This window comes from Carcharodon carcharias, chromosome 20 (assembly GCF_017639515.1).
Source record: "Carcharodon carcharias isolate sCarCar2 chromosome 20, sCarCar2.pri, whole genome shotgun sequence".
Classification (NCBI taxonomy): domain Eukaryota; kingdom Metazoa; phylum Chordata; class Chondrichthyes; order Lamniformes; family Lamnidae; genus Carcharodon; species Carcharodon carcharias.
In genome coordinates this window covers 68,898,877-68,921,157 of record NC_054486.1, presented here as the reverse complement: position 1 = coordinate 68,921,157, position 22,281 = coordinate 68,898,877, and the positions used below count along the sequence as shown (strand labels likewise).

The 22,281-nt window shown below is 38.6% G+C and overlaps 1 protein-coding gene across 5 annotated transcripts in view; it reads left to right on the top strand.

Moving 5' to 3' along the window:
- The window catches only part of LOC121292560 (centrosomal protein of 170 kDa protein B-like), a 77,151-nt gene that overhangs the window by 14,575 nt on the left and 40,295 nt on the right, over positions 1 to 22,281 (top strand). For all 5 annotated transcript variants that reach the window (XM_041214690.1, XM_041214689.1, XM_041214686.1 and 2 more), the window contains exons 5-8: positions 1,225 to 1,283; positions 1,366 to 1,516; positions 12,763 to 12,879; positions 20,887 to 21,369. In XM_041214690.1, the coding sequence (XP_041070624.1) occupies positions 1,225 to 1,283; positions 1,366 to 1,516; positions 12,763 to 12,879; positions 20,887 to 21,369 (810 nt within the window). The remainder of the gene's footprint in view (positions 1 to 1,224; positions 1,284 to 1,365; positions 1,517 to 12,762; positions 12,880 to 20,886; positions 21,370 to 22,281) is intronic.

Genomic DNA, 22,281 nt, shown 5'->3' with positions numbered 1-22,281 from the left:
CTGAATCGTGCCACTGTAATATAGTGTTCTGGAGTGCAATCTCAGTTTAAATTGCATGAAAGTAAAATTAATTTTGTGTAATTTTTGGATTTGTATCAACTGATTTCCACACCTGCTTTTGTTTGCATATTTATATGTTAATGTCTTTCAGTGTCTCGTGAAAGAATGTGAAATGATTTGGGGTAATGAAATACCAGAGAATTTATTTTTTTACAACTCCTCTCAACAGAGTGTTTCTGTCTGCGAGATGTGATCGTTTTGAATTAGATTTCTTAAAAATTCATTTTATGTAAGAAAATTATTTTATTGGAGCATTATGTTTCTGGATTTCTGGAAACTTTCAATGCTTTATATATAGATTAAAAAACCTCAAAAGGAAATAATGGTGCATGTGCAGGAGATATCCCATGGCGCTGTTTTCTTCCTCTTTCTTAATCTACTCTCCTCACCTTTTATTTCTCTGTCTTTATGTTATATTTTGTTTGACTCCTTCACCCTATTTCATTCTCTGTCTTTCACTCTGTTTCTTTTATATTTTACTTTCATTGGTCAAAGAGATAAACCATTAAGCTTATTTGACGTTTGCGGGGTCTCAAATGACATTGACAAAGCTGTACGTTATCGGTGTGTGACACACATGTAGTGTGACATCAGTGGTGAGTGTAACTGTCAAATTAAAGTCGTTCACTGCCAAATGCTCCATTGCATTGAAGTGATGGTGGCAGCGCCTCATCATTGGTAGCGGGAGCTCTTTTGTGACAGAATTGTTTTTCACACCTTGATGCACTCTGTCCGTTATTGATTCTTTCTATCTGCAATGTCCGTGTAGTGTTGATGTGATCACTTTGCAGCCATACAGATTTATTTTCTCTAAAACATGGCCAAGATATGGCCTTGATTGTATTAATAAAGAAATTGCAGGGATTTCTGGCCAATTATCTCTTTTCTTTCCCTGTGGGAGGCTGGTCGGGAGGGGGTGGAGTGGGGGGTTACAAACCTTCTAAAATATTGTTCACTTGGTTGGGAGAATGGCCATATGCAAATTAGGGATGTTTCTTTCAATGCAATCAATATTTAATTCATCCAGAAGGGACCCCAGATTTGGAGTGTTTGTATAATTAATTCATGGCTACTAGGAGCCAGATTTAATCAGTTTAATTGATTTTTAATTAAGCCTACTCTTGAAAAGTTCTCATTATTTTGCTTTCTTAACAAAATCTTCAAATTCCAACATGTATATATTGGAAAAAAGTACACACACAGTTCCTGAAGAGGCCCTAAAGGTAAGTGAAGCTTAGCTATCATCAATTTAAAGAAAATACCGGAGAAAGCTGCCTCACCTTGTGTTTCTGTCTGTTTTATCAGCATGAGAAATATACCAGCCAGTTTCAAATACATATGAAAGCAGCAGAAGATAAGAAGGTTGAACAGTCTGATATGGCTCTCAGCCAGTCAAGTACAAAACTGGAGTCACCCAGACCAAATCTTGAAAAGGCCGAAAAGAAAGGAGCCACAGGTATTTGTTATGCTTTGATAATATGTTGTGATAGTTTTTTGTGTCACCATTCCTTTATTTATGGCTATTGGTGCAGAATACTATGTCTATTGTATTAAAAATGTTGAATGGCTGTAACATTCCGTCTCAAAATACGCTGAGAATGATATCAGCCTTTGTTAATGGGAAATTCCGTTTTAAGTCAAAATTTACCTACAGAGTCTGTTATGTCTATAGATGGAATTGTGATTATTATTTATAATGTTAAAGGACCTGTCATGTAACAATAGTTACGAAACCAGCACTGGAGCTGTAGTTTGATCCTCAAAGTTATCAGCTGTGTCAGCATGCGGTTGCATTACCAATTCACTGGGTGGCAGTGCAGATTAAATCTTTATGTAAAACTCCTTCATGACTTTGGGAATGCTGCTGCTTCAAACCTCCATACATCCTGAGAACGAGGGAAGAGTCACTGCCAGTATGCAGTACATCCTTAACTCTCCATTCTTAAAAGTCTCCTGAGGGTTTCCCTGTTGTAGAAATCACAGACCCTCTCCTTTATGTAGTATCAAATCTTTTTTGTGCTTTAATCTCGAGTTTAGAATTCTGGGGCGGAGAAATACAGGCCTGTCTTTATCTAGAACCTAGTAATATGGGAACCTCTCCTACTTTGGATGCCCTTTTGATCTCATCACCTTCCCTTCCCAACCCAGCTGCTGAACACATTCCATCAGTCAAATACAGCTTGGCTAATTTCCCTCCACCAGTTTGGCAATATTGATGGACTGAGCTTGTCCCCATCCCCTTCCATTTTATGTACTTTTACATAAATGGAGCAACAATGGAACCAAAACTCCTCAGTCACGAAGAAAGAATCTTTGTACACATGCATTTGTTTTAAATTTACATTTGTAATTTTCATGTAGCTGCCATGTACAAATCTTCTACATTTACAGATCTTGCATATAAGTTATTATACTAGTGCCAAAACAATATAAACAGGACATATATGGCACTCTGGAAGCCAACACAGATTACAGAACCACTTTGACTGGGAACAATTTTGTAACATAAACAGGGTATAAGCAAAAGGCCTGCTAACGGACTAAGCACTGCTTTATGTGTCTCTAGGCAGCATATAAAGACCATTTATACTGCAGCTATATTTAGATGGAGACAACATTTTATTCTAGCCATAGACAGACTGAGCTCTCAGCTTATCTGCACGTGCCAGCAATCCAATTTTAACAATGGGGAAGGTCAATGTCAGGAAACAATGGCCAGAATGATGGGCATGATCCACAATTGTTTTGCTGCCAGAGTAATCCCATTTTAGCTGAATCAATTCCGCAATATGAACAAAAACTGTACCATGAGGTAGCCATCAGCTTCCTTTTACTTTCTTTGCTTCCCTGAATGTTTTCTGATTTGTTGTTTTAGCAGAGATGCAGGAATTGCTACTCAGTCATGGCCTTCTGTTTAGAAAGACTTCTTTCATTGATAAAGGCAAACACTTGTATATACTGATAATTTAATTTATTTCCATTGCCTAAAGACATCCATTCACTATTACTTTGATAAATTTGGGTAAGTACTACATTTGCACCCTGATGAGTTTCTTGATTGATTCCATATTGTAACTAAAGTGTATAAAATGTTTGTTAAAATCTAGTTAGTGTTAAATTTCATAAATAATATTTAAAATTAATGGAAAACATACTTGCTCTTTTCAAAACAGATCTTGTATCTGGGTACCTGTCAGGATTTGGATAATACTCTATACTAAAAGTGGTCATTGGCATTTGATCTTCTATTGAAAGGAATGTCTTGTTCCTAAATACATGTATCTGTTCACTGACAGCATTGCAAAGCATGCACTTGAAAAAGTGCATATGAGTAAATAGTTGGAAAAGCAGGTCAGGCAGCTTAATTATCCTGGGGTTTATAATGTCCTTGGTGCTGTAGTACTGTAGTACACATTCTAAGATTAGAATATAAAGGCATCTCTGTTCTGACTGCTGGTTTTAATTTTGTGTAGGAGTGTGATTTGGAGTTGCTGATCTAGGCATTCTGACAAAACTAAGAGTTTAGCTTTCCCTCTTACAAAAGATACTTCTGTTTAACACTGAGACAGTAAAATTAACAATAGAATTTGTGACCTTGTATTAATGTTACTACCTTTAACTCTTAGAGTATTCTTCCTGTTAGGTTCTGGGTTATTTAAAAATAATTGTGATGTCAATTTATTTATTGGTGTAGAGTTGTCTTCAGTTTTTTTTTCAACTCCCATAGAGCTGTTGGTCACTTCTCAACATGTCGTGCAAAAGCAAAATGCTTCAGATATTGGAAATCTGAAATCAAAACAGAAAATGCTAGAAAATACTCAGGTCTGGCAGCATCTGTGTAGAGAGGAATAGAGTTACCGTTTAAGGTTTCGTCAGACTCAATGACATCTTGGGAAAAGCTGTAGCAAATTTGGTGTTCCAGAATTAAAATTTCTACAAAGAGTTTGATGCAACCCAGTCCTTAGAAAACTGCTGTCCTTGAAGGGATCCTGTCAAATAAAAAAAACGCTTATTTGCCACTGAAGTTCAGAGCCAGTTTATTGATAGTCAGTCATTTTCAATACAAGGTTGCCAACGTTATTTGGAAAAGTTTATTAGCATAGTTTAGTTGAAACTCCAACCTTCATGAAGCCTAATTTTATGATGTAGTGTTTTAATCTTCTTTCTAAGTTTAAAAGAGGCATGTTTTTGCCCTAGATTAGGAAAAGCATGAAAAAGAGAAGAACTTGAAAGTGGAAATAAAAACAGAACATGCTGGAAATACTCAGCAGGTCAGATAGCATCTGTGGAGAGGGAAGCAGAGCTGACATTTCAGGTTGATGATCTCTCATCAGAATTAGAATTCTTAGGATCCAATATTCTATCTAGAGAAGGTCAGTGCGAACTAGAATTAGATATAAACAGCTTCAACTTCTAAGGCACTTGTGTGCCAGCTGTGGCTCAGTTGGTAGCACTCCTGCCTCTAAGTCAGAAGGTTGTGGGTTCAAGTTCCCCACTAGTATCTGAGCACAAAAAGTAGGTTGACACTCCAGTGCAGTACTGAGGGAATGCTGCATCATCAGACGTTAAACTGAAGCTCTGTCTGCCTTCTCAGGTGGCCATAAAAGATCCCATGACACCATTTCAAAGAAGAGCAGGGGAGTTATCCCTGGTGTCCTAGCCAATGTTTATCCCTCACACAACATCACAAAATGTACTATGGGCTTATTATCACATTTCTGTTTGTGGAAGCTTGTGTTACACAAATTGGTTGCCATGTTACTTACATTATAACAATGAATACTCTTCAAAAAATACTGTAAAACATTTTGGGTTGTCAGCTAGTTGTGAAAGGCACAATAATAAGTGAAATGATTTTTTTATTGGCATGTCCTGTACTCATTCATGTATTATGGAGAGGATAAATGCAGCTCTAATTACATTCAGGATGGAAAGAGAATGGTTTTACCTGTAGCTTATAGATCTTCCCATGGAGTACATTGTGTAGCTTGAACCTCAGATTTGATTAGAAAAGATACTGCTGTCAGAATGGCTTCTGTCATTTCATGCTGGCTAACTATCTTTGTTTCTCTTGTCTTGTCTGATGCATTTAAGGAAGAAATCAGTCAAGTTTTTGTATACTAATAAACATAGCTTATGAGGGAAAAATAATGGCCCAAAGTCTGCACTTTGTGGGAAACAGTCACCCAACAGTGATTTTCCTTGAATTAGCCAGTTAGTGGCCATCCAATAAAGGATGGCAAGCAGGCTTTCGAAGCTTGCGGCCCAATAGGAGGTCCTCCAGCACTGAAGATATAGCAGGCTATCTTTTCAGATAAAAGAGAGGGAGATCACCTCAAATTAGAGGCACCCTCTCTCCAACCTTTTAAGATGTTAAATTAAAAAATCCCCTTAGCAGCCGAAACACAGTTGTCGAAAAGGAACCCCTCCACAGGGCAGCATGTAGCCTCAGCTGAAGCCAGGCAAATGGAGAGGGCCTCAAAATTTGCCTGGAGCGCTGGTCCCCTGGGCTGCCGCTGGAAGGACGCCTTCAGGCAACTGGCCTGCTCTCCAATTCCTCTGGGGGCCTGGAGGCCAACTGGAAAATTGCATTTAGCCTCTTACAGCAGGCCTTGATTGGCTGCCCACCTGCGGTATTCAATCCTGCTTCCGGGAAAATCACCTGGGTTAGGGATAGAGCCGGCACAACAGCCAGCAGTGCAAGTTTTCACATTTGCCCACCTCTGTGCTTTCCCCCATGGGGGCTAAAAATCCTTCCCAAAATATTTTTAGAACAATCTTAGATAGTCAATAAACAGAAAATGATGGAAATACCCTGTCTCTGTCAAAAATGGACTAGTTGCTATTTCAGGCGTCGTTCTTCAGCCTTTTAAAAATTTGTTTCAGATGTCCATTATTACTGTTCTTCGCTTTTTAATTACTTAGTGTGGAAAGTCTCCCTTAACCCCACCCCATATGGTATTTGAAGGGCCTTTTGTGTTTTTGCTAATATGGTTTGAGTTTATTGTGCTAATATGGTTTGAGTTTATTGTGCAAGTAATTGCTCTGGACTGGTTTTGCAGATTGCATTTCAAAGAACATATGAAATATAAACTTGGATGTTATGATTTAAGTTAGGATTTTGAAAAAGCTGTAAGGAATATAGAGACAAAACGTGAACCCCATAGGGAAGAAATCTGAATGTAACTGCAATCATTGAGGATTAAGATATCTGAGGTCTACTGAAAAGACTGCAAAGTAAAATTATTACAAGGAACTCAACCAACAAGTTTGTCTTGTTTAACTTATGAATTAAATCAGAACTACTGTTATTTGAGCTGACTTCGACAAGTGGTTGTATTTTACTGGTACAATGCTTTAAATGGCTCTAGCTATGAATAATCTTTTTGGTAATTCAGTTTGAAAGTCTCAGACAGCGGCCAGGGAGATGGCTGGAGTAGGTGGCTAAAATCATTGAATCTTACAGCAGAGGAAGGGGCAGGTCAGCCTGTTGAGCCCATGCTGGCTCTTTGAAAGAGCTTTTAACAATCCAGCTATCCCCCATTTCACAAGCCTGTTGATTTTTCTTCTGAAATCAGTTGGGCTCGCAGTATGGCTCACTTATGCGTACTAGGAGCCACACATATTCACACATAGGGCACTGTCCTTGGCAGATAGAAGGAGCGTGCCCACGCATTATGCATTTTCCAGCTAACAATAGCTTGGGGGATTGCCACCATTCCCCGTGGCAGTGCCTTGACCAATCAGAGTATACCTGCCTGGTTTGAATTTGAAACAAAAGCTTGGCAGTTAACTGTTCTCAGCTGCATTCTCCATGGCAATGCTTCTACCAGAGCTCACTTGCCAACCAATCAGCACTCCCTTCTCATGCAGTATAAGTTATTTCCCTTTACTGTTGGTTTATCTTGCATAGCTGGCCTGATGAATGCAAGATGAAAAGCTTCAGCAGTGTCTTTTTTTCAGAAATGCTCAATTTCTGTCTCTTCGCCCCACACCCCATCTCACCTGTGAAGGTAGATGCAAATTACTCATTCAGTGCTTCATTCAGGCTCTATGCCTCTACAAGAAGACATCCTTTTTTTAGTCTCTAATTAGCCCTACCATTCTTTTCACTATCCTTTTTACATTTTATGTTTTGCAGGATTTTTGGGTTCCCCTTTGTTACCCACTAACAAAGGGTCATACTTGAGATATTAACACCCTTTCCTCCCAGATGCTGCTTGGCTTGCTGCATATTTACAAAATTGAGAGAATCTTCAGTAAGGTGGTGGTGCACTTATTACTTCTGATAATAGTTTATTCAGTTTGGGCAATTGTCCTTGAGCTGTGACATCAATATTTGAAAATGTTTTAGGGACTCCAGCATAAATATAATGTGCTTTTCCAAGCTTTTAGTTTACATTTGTGCAGTTTGATTAAATAAACTTGTTGCAAAATGTTGCTGTCAGGTGTGACGACATGATGAATTATGAAATGATTTGTATGAAAGCAGTATTGCTATACAATGTATCCTGTTGTTCAGTTGTCACCATACAAATAGCTAACATCCACTTAGGATTTTGAGGAAGAGCAGAAACAAAGGTCTGTTATCACATTTAAAACATGCTTCTATTTTGCAGATTAGATAGAAATCAAAAGCTCAGTTGGGTTCGAAAATATTTTATTTGCTAATGTTTCGAATTGCAACTTTTAAGTTGACCAATTCAATGACTGAACTACTAAAACTAAATACAAAGAGGCTGATGAAGAAAGTTTAAGTGTAAAGCCATGATGGTGGACATGGTGAGTGTCATCGAGTCCATGTTCAATTGAATGGAGGATGAGAGTTGGAGATGTTTGCAGGGAAGGGATTGATATGCACTTATAGAGAGATTTAAAAATCAATGAGGATTCGTGAGTGAGAGATAATAGGTTTAGGGATGAGCCAGTGGCAAGAGCAGCAGAAAGAATGACGTTAAAAGCATGATGCATAAAACAGAAAAGATAAATAGGAAGATGAATAGACTATTCAGCCCTTCAATCCTGTTCTACCGTTCAGTTAGATCAAAACTGACATTTTTTTTTCTTTCATGTGTCATGATCAGAAGACATGAAGGAATATATATAGCTCTGGAAGTTTCTGAGCAGTTTAAAAATGGACAAAGGCTAATGCATCAAACCCCTGGAATGTAACGCTCCTTACAGTGTATAAACATTCCAGCCAAGCCAATACAAAGAATAGTGGCTGAGATGTCTACACCAGCCAGCTGTGGACAAAGGCAGAGCTATTTGTGACTCTTCATCTCCAAAGTTGTGCTAAGGGTTCTACCATTACCCGCTCAAAACAAAGGGTTTTAACATGAGGCCTTGTTAGGTGAATAGCTTGACCTGAAATCACCCAGTCATATGATTGAGCCTTGCACTGTTTAAATTACTTACATTATACAGCTTTAGGATTCTATCTTCAGTCCGCTGGTTAACATCTGATTGGCAGGCCACACAGAGGCAAGCTCTGGCCAGGTTGGACACTGGCCCCCTCTAACTTGACTCTGCTGGGAAGAGTTTGCACTATTGCCTACAGAACTGATTCATTCTCTGCGTGCCTACTTCATCTTGGGACAACACCACCAGAAAACGAATGTTACACCACCGGCTTTCAGCCGGCCGAACTCTGCAAAAGAATTCCTAATTGGATTTTGATTCTGGAATCACATGAAACCGTAATTCTTATTTTTATCGTGGTCTTCTCCCTGAATCTCTTTCTTTCCCTTACCCCTCATTTATTGTATAAATGCAAAAAGGAACGGATGTTGTGAAACCCCTTCCTGCATTTTGTGTGTGTGTGTTTTTAAAAAAAAACTATTCCTCTTATTTTTACCTTTATCTTTAGTTTGCTGGGAGGTTATTAATAGAGGATTGGATCACTCCAAACTGAAGGGGTGAGGAACATATAAAGCACTTATAAAGGGGGAAATCAAAAATTCCTTTTTGTTTTCAGACGGGTAGTGAGTGGAGAAATCAGTTCTAAATTAAACCCTCCCCTGTCTGTAACACATGGGACATGGGCATCGCTGGATAGGCTGCCATTTTTATTGCCCATCCCCAATTCCACCTTGAGAAGGTGGCGGTGAGCTGCCGCCTTGAACCGTTGCAGCCCATGTGGTGTAGGTACACCCACAGTGCTGTTAGAGAGGGAGTTCCAGGACTTTGACCGAGCGACAACAAAGGAACTGCAATTACAGTTACAGGTCGGGATGGGTGTGTGGCTTGGAGGGAACCTTGCAGTGGTGCTGTTCCCATGCATCTGCTGTCCTCGGCCTTCTTGGTGTTGGAAGTTGTGGGTTGGGAAGGTGCTATTGAAGGAGCCTGGTAAGTTGCTGCAGTGCATCTTGTGGATGATGCACACTGCTGCAACTGTGCGTCGGTGGTGGCGGGAGTGGATATTTGAGGTGATGGCTGGGGTGCCAGTCAAGCAGGCTGCTTTATCCTGGATGGTGTCAAGCTTCTTGAGTGTTGATGGAGCTGCAGTCATCCAGGCAGGTGGAGACTATTTTGTCACAGTCCTGACTTGTGCCTCACAGATGGTAGACAGGCTTTGGGGAGTCAGGAGGTGAGTCACTTGCTGCAGAATTCCTAGCCTCAATTTGCCTAGTTTTTCTTCATACCCATGAACACTTTTACCTGACAAAAATTTATCAGTTTCATTCTTGAAAGTTTTAATAGATCCAGTGCCTAGAGCCATTTGGGGAAGAAAGTTCCAGATTTCCACTACGCTTGTGTGGAAAAATTAGTCCTGATTTCACTACTAACAGGCCCACCATATATACTTAAGTAATAGTCAATCTCATGTAAAAGTCAACCCTGATAATTAGCCAAAAGATCGTTCATTTTTCATTTATCTTGTGTATAAGTGGACCCCTGACTTCTGGTCAAAAATGCTAACTCTTTCTACTTGCTACCCACTCGCCGCTTCCCTACCCTACTCTCCCACTCGTCGCTTCTCTGCCTAAACCCTCACTGTGAGTGAGGGCTTAGGAGAGCGCTGGTGAGGGGGAGGAAGTGAGGAAAAGGATCTATGAGTGGGAGAGTCAGGCAGGGAAATGCTGAGTGGGGGAAAGAGTCTCTGGGGAGTGAGAGAAGCTGCTCCAAAATGGCACTAATTGAGTCATGCATGCTCCGTAGACACTGACATGAAACAATTTCAACCCTTCAAATATTGCTCATGTATAAGTCGACCCCCTACTTTTTGCCTAAAAATTTGGTCTCAAAAAGTTGATTTTTACTTGAGTATATATGGTAATTCCCATTTTAAGGTTGTCTCCTCGTACAGGATTTCCTAATGGGAGCAGTTTCTCTATATCATTGCAATCCTTTTATCATTTTAAACATCCAATTAGTTCACCCCTAATCTTTTAAAATGCATATATTTGGTTTGTATGCTCTGCAGTTCAAAGTTTCAAGTGCTTCTCTCATTCAGGTGAATCTGTACAACATTGCTCCAAGCAAATATGTCTTTCCTGAGTTGCAGTAGTGACCAAAACTGAGTATAGTACTGCAAGTGGGCTCTGATCAAAACTTAGTGTACTGAAGCATCACTTCCTTAGTTTTCACCTCAAGGGATTGTTTTTTGTACCTTTTTGTTAGCTTTTAGTGGTTCTTGTACACTGACGTCTAAATCCCATTGTACCCACATGGTTCATAGTGTGTCTCATAATTAAGAAAATAATCAAATTTGACCTTTTTCAGATCCAAAGTGATGGCCTCATAATTTGCCAAATTGGTTCCCACTGTTAATTCATTCCGAAGCCAGTTGAAGTAGGAAACCAGATGCCAATCTTTTTACTTAATACTAGATTTATTTACAGAATTCAAAAGTACAAATGCCTGCCTCCTCTCTAACCAGCACTCGTGTCCCAGAAGAGTCTCCTTATACACTTTTGAGTAAAAATCAAATAAATATTAACTAAGAAACATATCAACAGCCCCTTAAAGGGGCAAAACATTACAAGTAAATATGTTGATGCAGAATGAGAGCTGCTAAAACCCAGGATTGAATCAGGGACTTTTAGAACTTCAGTCTAAAACTTTTGTAACTGAGCTATTTCAACTTTCATACAGTCTCTCATTATATGCTCTTTTGTAAACCAATAAAATAAACTAATTAGCAAATAAACTAATGAACAGCTTAGCCCCTTAAAGAGGCACTAACAAAGACAAAACTTCAAAGGAAACTTATTAAATTAAAATAGTGTTTCCGAGACTGATAATCTTTTAAATGAAAACCAAATCAACAAAATTGGGTTCCGAGACTGATAATGCAGTCCCGCCCTTGCAACGGCCAATGGCTAGGGAAGCAGTCTCTCATTATACTCCTTTGAGTATACCAACAAAAATAACTAATTAACAAATTAATCAATTAATAGCCTCTTAAATTTGCACTGTCAGTCTTTCATTATATGTGCTCAAGGTACTTAATCAATCAATGGTCTCCACATGTATATCCTTAATCTTAATTAAACTATTAACATATCTTTAACACCCTCGACCTCACATTCAAAGAATGTGGTCTGCAGCTGACCACTGTTGCTGGATTGTCATTATCTCCCATCCTGCGTGTGTAAATTTCTAGGCCAATCTTTGTCAGACACTGACCTGAGGTGCATTTTTGGCATTTTCTCCTATTTCAGAAAAGTGTGTAAACTTGTTTCTCTTGTGCTTGCTGTATCTGCTTTCAAAATATTAATAAGCTTTTCATTTCTCAGCAAACTTTCTCTTTCTTTTGGAGTATTACAAGTTATTCCATGGAACTTTAACATTCAGTGGATCCTGGAAGATTGGGAATGATCTTTACAACCTAGTCCCTGGTTTATACAACAAAGTGACTATTTCTTCTGCATTTGTCTCTGTAAGGCTAGTTCATAAAAAGGAGATCCATTTTCCTTGTGTTGAATAGCAGACATTATTATTATTAAATGAAATATAGCATGTAGCTGGCATATTTAGAAAGCTTAGAAATTGGAGTGGGCAGGTTGGGATCTTGCAAGGTGGCTGGGAATTGAGGTGCAACTAGTTCTACGTGCCTGCTTTCTTGCATCACGATATTACTTTTTCCAGTGCACAAATGTACAGACACGCCACACACAGCAGTTCAATTAAGGAGGCATCTAATCCAAATCACAAGACTCGCCCAACTCTGGCTCTGAGATGCTGTCACTGTTGCAAGTTACCTTTTATTATTTTAGCGTGCTGATTCTGACACACCTTAAAGCTGAATTAGCCCAAAGGTGGTGACTGGGTTGGTGTGATACTAATTCTTGTCAGTTCAAAGCATTTTGTAACTTTATCAGCTTTGTTGTTTGTGGTTTCACTTATAAATCTTTATATTTAAGGCATAAAATAATAAAAAGAAGACAGGATGACATGTTTGTCTGTCACTAGTTAATTTTGAGTTTAAAATAGCAATTGCTTGTTCCTTCATTATATGTAACTTCTGGTAATATTTCAATTTATACTGAGGTTGCACGGGCAGGACATAGGAACTGGAAATCTTAAGTTCAGTGTAGAGAAACCCTTTTAACTTTTAACAAACGTGAGTTGGAAAAGTTAAAGGCCTGCAGAATGACGATATTCGCTTTTGGTTTTGTGTAATCTCTTATAGTTTCTTGTTTTGTGATCACCAAAATATTTCTCTTATGTGCTTTTGTTCATTTTTTTCTGCCTTAGACAGTGCCACGTTTAGACCCACTCCTCTGTATGGCCAACCATCGTGGTGGGGTGATGATGACATGGATAACAAAGGAGAGAGAGATGAACCCAAAAAACCAGGAGAACCCAGCAATGGTATTTGGCAGTTTATAACATTAACACCGATTGAAACACTTAAAAGTGTCAGTCTACATTTTGTGAATTCAAGCTCCATAAATTTTCATCTGATTATTGAGAATCGGCTTAGCAAACATTTATGATATGTTATGATTGAGATCACCTCTCAATCTGAGGAGGAGGAGATTCAATTAATTAACTTTTTCATCACAGGAACCATGGCCTGAATTTTTGAGCAGGTGGAGAGCCTCTCCACCTTTGTGAAAATGGCAGCGGAGGCCTGAATCTGGAAGTCCCGCCCCCGAACCCAGCTCCTACCATATTTGCAGGGGTGGGAATAGGGGCAGGTTGAACTTTGGACGTCCGTGGTTCATGGAGGCAGCTGCACATGTTAAAGTACAGCTACCTTCAGTCTGATCTGATTTTCACAGGAAAGGAGCGGGAAATATGACTTGCGTACATTAGACCTCTAAGAGAAGGTCTAAGCTTACCAGAATCCTTTGGCGAAGTAGGGTATCCTTTTATATGACCCTGGGACACCTTTGGCAGAGGTGAGGTGGCCTTTGGGATTGTTAAAAGTAAACATTAATGTGCATAAGAGTGGCTAAACTCAGTGGAACTGTCAAAGGGAGCTGTCAAGGCCTTTTAAATATTTGAATAAAAAGGCTGTCTGCAGTGTTGAAAAAAAAATCTATCTGTGATACAAGCCTGAGGGTTGCCATTACAGGATTAGTGCTGCATGACTGATTTCACAACTTTCATTATGGCAGTGGGGTGCCTGTCAGTTTACAGTTTGATTGACAGCTCCAAGTGCTTTTAAAATCTTTGAAGTATTCTGAATACAAATGCTTGTTCTTAAAAGCTAGATGTAGCGAATTAATTTTTATCAGTTTTTTTAAATAGTGAATTCTTCAGTAGACACTCAAGAACTTTATTTAACCTCAACATGGGTCTTGAGGTCTGCCCATGGATACTGGTGAATTGGCATGGAGGATATAAGGGCAAAGTGGATGGGGGCATGGTTGGCATGAGTTGCCACCAAGTTGGCATGGGGCTATAATTGGCCATGTGGAGGGACGTAAGTTGGCATGGAGGGTATGAAATGCCATGGGGGGTGGGTGGGGGTCTTGAGATGGCATGGATGGGATAAGGGGAGTGTGAGGGGTGAGTGCTGAAAGGCTGTTTTTTTTTGTTTTGTTCTTATCCTCACAACTGAGACAAAGTGCGAGAGTCTTTTGCCCAGCTTGCCTCCACAGCTGACAGCCCCTGTGGCAGACTACGAACTTTTCAGGGGTGGTGGGCATGACTCTCATAAAACCTGGTCCTCTCAGAACAAAAATCTGAACCTTTTTCAGTTCGTGGAACCAGGAATTCTCCCAACTCTGCACACTCAACATGAGAGTGCAAATTAAGGCCTATGTGTAGGAATTTTAAAAGGAGAGTAGCCTATTATTACTATTTTTAAACATGCTTGTTTCATTTTTTAATATTAAAAGAAATTATAAGACAGCAGTACGTTTGAACTCATGCATGTTCAACAGATCAACAAACAATCACCTCAACAAGAACTACTGGTCAGCCGCATGCTACTCCCACCCAAATTCACAGAGGCACTCTTCCTCCCTCCCCACCCTAACCTCCCAGTTCAGAGGCACCGTTTGCCCAGAGGTCCCGTGTTGCAACCCCGTCATTCGAGTTCAAAGAGGTACTGCAAAAGATCTTCACCTCCCACCCCAGCTCACAGAGGCACTCTCCCTCCTTCATGATGTTTTAACTCACTGGCCCCGTGTTGTTTAAAACAGCAGTCAGATAAAAACTACAAGTGGGACCAACATCAGAAAATTATCAAGGAGTAGAGGTTTAGCCATTTTTCACCCAGGTTCCATGTTGTGTTGTAAGCTCTGATCTTCCTCCCAAGTCAAGATATGTGTATTACGTGTACACCCCTGGTCCCTGAACATTCCATAGCAATAAATAGATGCCCCCTCATGGCTTATATTATTTTATCTTTAAAAGATGCCTGTTTTTCCTCCCACCAACCCACCTCCATTGAAAATATAACTTTGAGTAATTTAAGTAAGTTAATTTGAAGACTTTATAGGAGCAGATTTTTCTTAAGTACTGTAATGTCACCTGTTTGAGCTATCCTTCTCAAGATTGCCCTTGGATTATGTCCCTTTCAGTTAATAGGTAAACCTGTGTACGTTAAACACAGATCTACCATCATTCCCTGTATATGCATAAATATTTGCCTAAGCATGTGCCACGTTCAAATCTGGTAAATATTTCTACCGGAGGACAATTGTACAGTGTGTACTGAATACATAATTTAAAACACATTTCTAAATGTTTAGAAATTATTCTTTAATCTCTCCACCTGAAGAAATTATCACTTTGACATAACAGTCATGGATAACTACTGTGCAAATGTACGTGTACTTAGTAGTCAATAGAATGCTTTTGCAATGGTGTCACTGTCACCTTGGCAAATACAGCAGTCAATTTATGCACACCAAAATTACATAAAAAGCAAATGAATGAGCAGATAATGTCTCTTTGATAGTGGAAGACATTGTTTGGCAGGATGCCTGGGCAACATACTACTTTGCTTTCACTGGTGCCATTGAATTTTTTACATCCACCACAAGAAGAATACTCATCCAAAAGACAGTAACTCTGGCGACGCTGCAATTAGTACTATAGCTAAGCATTAGCCTAGATTATGTGTTCAGTTTCCCTGAGTGAAGCTTCAATCCATAAATTCTGATCCAAACTCATAATAATGCAAGCTATTTGGAAGTTTAGATTCTATCTGGTTTCCAAGGCAAAAGGTGATCCTCACAACATTTACCAAACATTATTGCATAAATTTAACTGCAACATTCCTTTGACAGATCATTTATAACAACTGTCATTATGACTTTTACACAGTGCCTCTCCTGCCTTTGCTGCTTCCCCCTCCTTCGCTCCAATGCTGTGCTGCTCTTATATCCTTATATGGTCTGAAGGATGAAGAATTATAAATTACCTACCTGGAAGGTTCTTGTTCATTCTTCCAATGATAGATAATAATTAAGTTGATTTCAGTGTATATACTTTTTCTAATCCATTAAAAATAATTAGACTTTCTGGTATGCATAGAAATGTCATTCAGAATTATGGAATCTCCAATCGACAGGTTGTTGCTTCTGCTTTCATGGAGCTTGTAAACAGGGCATAGTTGGCTTGAGTAACCAATTAACCCACTGAAATGTTTACTTATCTTTACTAGTCAATTTCTCGCTAAACAAAATAATAACAATCTTTCACGTTTCATCTTCCACATGCAAGTTTCATGCAATAAATTATATCACTTTAAGGGAGTTTAATGTCTACAATTTACTATTCATCAAACTTATAGAAACTTTTGCATCCACAGGCTTAGAATCCATAAATTTACAATGGGAATGTGCTTTTGAAACAAATTTACTGAAAATTATTTTTTGAATGACAAGTCAATGAGGCTTCCAAAATAACTCTTAGGCCAGGATTTTCTGTCCCCATCGCAGGCAGGACCCGCTGCGAATGAGGCAGCGCTCCAGGCAGAAGTCCATTGACTTGAAGTGGGACAGGAAGATCCCAGCAGCAGGCAGGTGTGGAAAATCCCGCCCACATAACTTCACAAATTAATCTGTGCAAAAAATGTATTGGGATGTTTATTTCCAATTGGTTATTTTTAAAATATATGCCAGAAATGTTCTGTTTGGAGCGCTGTGGTTTTATGCTATTTAAGTGTTTTTATGGCTAAAAATGACTTATGGGTTTCATCTAAAGCAAAAGAGTCTGTAAGACAAAAATTAACCCTTGTTTTTGAAAAAAACCTTATTTCACAAAATTTTCTTTGCAGATTTTATTGACGTAATATCAAAAGACAATTATTTTCTTCTACTCATTGTGTTTTTATAAGCAGTTTTTAATGATAAAGTGCTGGAAATACTCAGCAGGCCTGGTGACATCTGTCGAGAGAGAGAAACAGAGTTAATGTTTCAAGTCGAATATGATTCTTCAGAACAGAAGAGTCATAGTCAACTCAACGTTAACTGTTTCTCTCTCCACTGATGCTGCCAGACCTGCTGTGTATTTCCAACACTTTGTTTTTTATTTCTCTTTTTTATTTCAGATTTCCAGCCTCTGCAGTATTTTGCTTTTATTATTAAAATCTGCTTCCTTGCTGATAGTATCAAAATGTTCTAGGTCACTAATAAAATCATTTTGACACTTTTTAATTTGACATTTGATGGCCCAGTTACATTATCCACAGAAGTACGACCAGTCGAGTATACTTGTAGAATTCACCTGTTATGCATGTATTTGAAACAGAATAATTCTACAACAATGGGCAAGTTCCTAAATTTCAGCTATGTTTTGAAAGTACTTTGAAAATGGCAGTATTGCAAATGCAGGCATGAGTTAAAATTGTTCTGCCTATTTTAGAAAATTTACATCAAATATTGAGATAACTAATCTCAGAAATGTTTGCATATATCTTTTTAAAAGTAACTTCTTTGTACACTTCTTAATGTGTGTTTAGCAGCGCTAATAGTGACAAGATGAATTTACATAACGTTTGATGTAATCTTTTTAGTTTTACCTATATTTTAAAACAGATAAGTGGGATGTTTTACATTTTGGATGATATAAGTTCAAATGAGGCAGAGTACCAAAAGAAGATAGGGGTACAGACATCAAAGTCACCAAATGTAGTGATGGGGGTTAATAAAGCCATTTAAAAAAAGAAACAAAGTACTAGGACCATTTTTAGAGGGGTACAATTGAAAAACACAAAAGCTATGTTAAACTTACATTGAACCTTGGAGAGAGTGGCAAATTTGACACCCTTATTTTTTTAAAAAAGGGTGTAGGGACATTCCTAGTAACTACAGGCCAGTCAATTTAACATCTGTTGTGCAAAACATTTTAGAAACAATAATCAGGGAAAAAAATCATTGGGCACTTGGAGAGGTTTGAATTAATTGAGTCGAGCCAGCATGGACTTTTAAAAGGCAGATTGTGCTTGACTAATCTAATTGAATTTTTTGATGTAGTAATAAAGATGGTTGATGAAGGGAAACCAGTGGATGTTATCTATATGGATTTTAAGAAAGCCTTAGACAAAGCCCCACATAAAAGGTGGGTTAACAATGTTGAAGCTCATGAAATAGAAGGGTCGGTGTCAACTTGGAAAAAATAATTGGCTTAAAGATAGAAAACAGCAAGTTATTTTTCAGAATGGAGGATAGTAGACAATGATGTTCCCCAAGGGTCACAGCTCAGATATTGGAATACAATAGAAAATTTCAAAATTTGCCGATGATTCCAAACTTGGAAGTGTGGATGACAGGATGATACCAATCGACTGCAACAGGACATAGCTAGGCTATTAGAATGGCCAGACAAGTGCAAGATGGAATTTAACACAGAAGTATGAGGTGATGTATTTTGATGGATGGAATAGGGAGGGGCAGTATAGACTAAATGGCACAGTTCTAAAATGATTACAGGGCAGAGGTCTTGGGGGTATCATGTGCAGAGTTCTTTGAACATAACAGGACATATTGAGAGAGTGGTCAGCAAAGCTTTTGGAATTCTGCATTTCATACATAGAGGTATTTAGTACAGAAGCAAGGAAGTTATGCTGAACCTGTATAAAGTTCTGGTTAGGCTACAATGAGAGTATTGTGTTTAGTTCTAGTAACCATACTTTGGTGAGGATCTGAGGGTCCTTGGGAGGGTGCAGAAGAGATTTACCGGAATGGTTCTGGGGGATTTTAGCTACAAGTTTAGGTCAGAGAAGCTGGGTTTGTTGTTCATGGAGCAAAGGAAGTTGAAGGCAGATTTGATAGACATTTATCAAACTATGACACGTTTAGATAAGATAGACAAAGAAAAGCTGTTCCCATTAGCTAATAGTACAGGGACTAGGCGGCACAAATTTAATGTGTTGGACAGGGAGTATGTAAAGAAGAACTTATTTACACAGCAAGTGTCAATAACCTGGAATCTGTTGCCTATGAGGATGTTGGAAGGGGAGATGGTGAATGATTTCAAAAGGAAACTAGATTGGGCAGTTGAGGGAAATAAACGTACAGGGATGTAGGGATAGGACAGGGAAATGGGACCGAATGCATTGCTCTACAGAGAGCCAGCATGGACTCAAAGCACTGAATAGCCTCCATCTGCGCCGCCATGACTTCAGGACTCTATGAAATCACACTTAAGAGTACTGTGCATTGTTCTGATCTCCATTTTATGAAAAGGATATAGAGGCACTGGTGAAGGTGCAAAAAGAGTCAGAAATCTACCAAAACTGAGAGGATATACTTATCAAGGAAAGCTGAGCAGGCTGGGGCTGTTTTCACTGGAAGATGTTTATACTTATGGGGCAAGACCAAAACTAGGGGCTTTAAATATAAGGCAGTCACTCATATCCAGTGGAGAACTCAGGAGAAATTTCTTTACCCAAAGTGGTTAGAATATAGAACTTGCCACTATAAAGAGTAGTTGAGGTGAATAGCATAGATGCATTTTAGGGGAAGTTAAATAAACATGAGGGAGAAAGAAGTAGAAGGATATGCTTATAGAGTTAGATGATGAGAAGTAGGAGCTTGCTGGTGTCGAGCATAGACCAGTTGGGCTGAATGTGCTGTATATAATTTTGTGCTGTTAATGAAATGGAATTTTAGTAGCAGGTCAGGTATAAGTAAATAGATTGGCCGAGATTCTGCAGTTGTAATGAGAGCAAAATTGTCAGTGTTTGCTCTTATTACTCCACTGCAACTGACAACAGCTCTGGGAATTCGCACATACAGAATAAAGCTATGAATTGACGAGAATTTCCACTCTTACATTGTATACCTCACTTTAAAATTCGTGAAAATGTTTCACCTTGTTGATGAGGTGTAACTGGGTTTTTAGTGCATACTACGTTCATAATTACTGATAAACACCTTGAAAAACTAATTTTTATTTTTATAGAATGTCAAATTTCTCCATTATGATAATTCCACATTTTAAAAACTTTTTTAATAAGTTTGTTTATATTGATATTTTAGCTTCTGTTGAAATCCAATCATCATTTAATTTTGCCCTCGGAATTTAAAATAAAGTGAAGGACAAAGTGCTTTTAACTTCCTGGTTTTGCTGTCTGGGAATAATTCAATGTGATTGGTCAGGTAAAAATGCTCCCTTGTGACAGCCATATCCCATTAGGTATAAAGATAAATGCTGAAGGTTTTACGTGAATCATGGTACGATAAGCATAGTGAAGCTGACAATGTAAACATCCATAGTCTGCCTTTTGAAATGTGCTTAGTTGCCAGTAAGTGAAACAAACACATGTTAAATGTAACCTCAGCAGATCACTAAACTAGTTGACGTTGCATCCCCACTCTGCTTAGGAGCATGCTTAAAAAAGGCAACTCTCTATTGCTCATAAAGTCAGCAGAACTTGTCTATGATATCTTTGGAGTGTGTATTTTGTAGAACTAGCGGCAATGTCCACATGGATTGTTATCTCCATAACAGCACCCTACCTCTGCCCATGTGCTGCTGAAACCCAGATCCATGTTTTCGTCACCTCAAGACTCAACTATTCTATTCAGTTCTTTTTGTTGACCTCCCATCCGCCAGCTTGTGTAAATTTCAGCCCCCTAAACCTCTCAATTCTCCTCCTCCTCCTCCTCTTTGACCAAGTTTTTAGTGCCTCGCCTAATACCTACTTTGTTTCAACATGCATTCTTTTCTCTTGCCCCTCTGCAAAGTATTTTGGCATCATTAATGTAGATAACATTCTGTTTAAATTTGGGTTGCCTTTACTTGAGAAGCTGATGCACCAACAGCAATAGTATTAGCAAGCTTTATCAAAGGGACTGGAGGAGTAAAATCCAGAAAATAGGCACACAGTTGGGGTAGCAGAGGATGAGAGATGATTAGAATTGATTAAAAACCTTTGTTAATTAATTTTGATTTATTTATTCTATTCTGTAGATAATGCCAAGGATATGCCAAGAAGTGACCAGGAAATTAATGGAAATATTCCAGATTATAAAGACTTCGGAGAAAAATCTGTCTATTCATTTCGAAGAGAGCCCAGCTACTTTGAAATTCCAACAAAAGAATTTCAACAGCCATCCAAGTCTCCAGACTGCGAGGTTCATGAAATTCCAACAAAGGATACAGATACAATACAGTCACCTCGAGTTCAGAGTCATGCTTCTTTTACTATTGAATTTGATGACTGTACCCCAGGCAAAATGAAAATAAAGGATCATGTGACCAAATTTCCCTTGAGACAGAGAAAGATTCAACAGGCAGAAAAAGTACATGTACAAGGGGATGTACTGTCAGCAGAGAATAAAGTAGTTGACTGGCTAGTTCAGAATGATCCGAGCCTGATGTTGAAAAGGCAGGCTCAAAGGGATGTATACAGCACCAAGAGTGATCACCAGATTCACATAAAGACTCTTAAAGGTATTGTATTTCTTATGTTGGCCTTCATAGAGGATTAAAATTCAATATACCATGCCTTCAAATACCAGTTGGACTTCTGTTTTTATGATTCATAATTTTTTAACAAAAATGTTACTGTACTATAACCAATGCCCATTCTAAATGCAAATGTTCTCTTAGTTGTCTACTGTAACTTCGGTAGAAAATTGACAATCTCCAGAGAAATTACGCAAATGGTTGTTCACACTGTCCATTTTTCTGCAAAAGTTATGGTGAATGTTCAATCTCTTGTGTATTTTTAGAAGCAATTTATCAAATTATAAGAAAATACAAAGTATAACAGGTTTCCTTCATGTTGCCTTGTAGTGTTGGATTTGTTTGCCAAAAGTTAGTTTGTCAAGTATGCTTAGCTGTTATTGCTAAATTACACATTTGCAAAGAAAGTGGCTCAACAGGGAAGCAGCGCGTATATTGAAGTTCTACAGTAGAGAAGGTGCTAAATTTGTCATTCTGCAGAAAGGAATAGAAATGAACTGTACAGATAGAGTTGAGGTCAAATGTTACTAAGCCTCTGTTCTTAACATATCAAGTAATGGTGACTAGTGACCAACTGGGAATAGGGATTCATGCTGTCCATACAATTGATAGTTCTTGTTCCATATTTAATCTAAATGTCCAAGAATTGCAACAGAAACCTAACACCAAATATGAAAAGCATAAGTAGCATTATTATTTGCCAGCTTGACTTTAAGTTCTCAGAAACTTTTCCTACCTTTACTCCTTGTTTGGTCAAGTTTTTTTTTGGAGTATATTTAGTTGCTATAGCTGAATTACACATTCCAACAAAGTTGGCTCATTAGGACCAGTGCTTTTGAGTGATCAGGTTCACCACAAAAGTGTGACAAATAAGGCTCTCCCATAAAGAAAGCTACT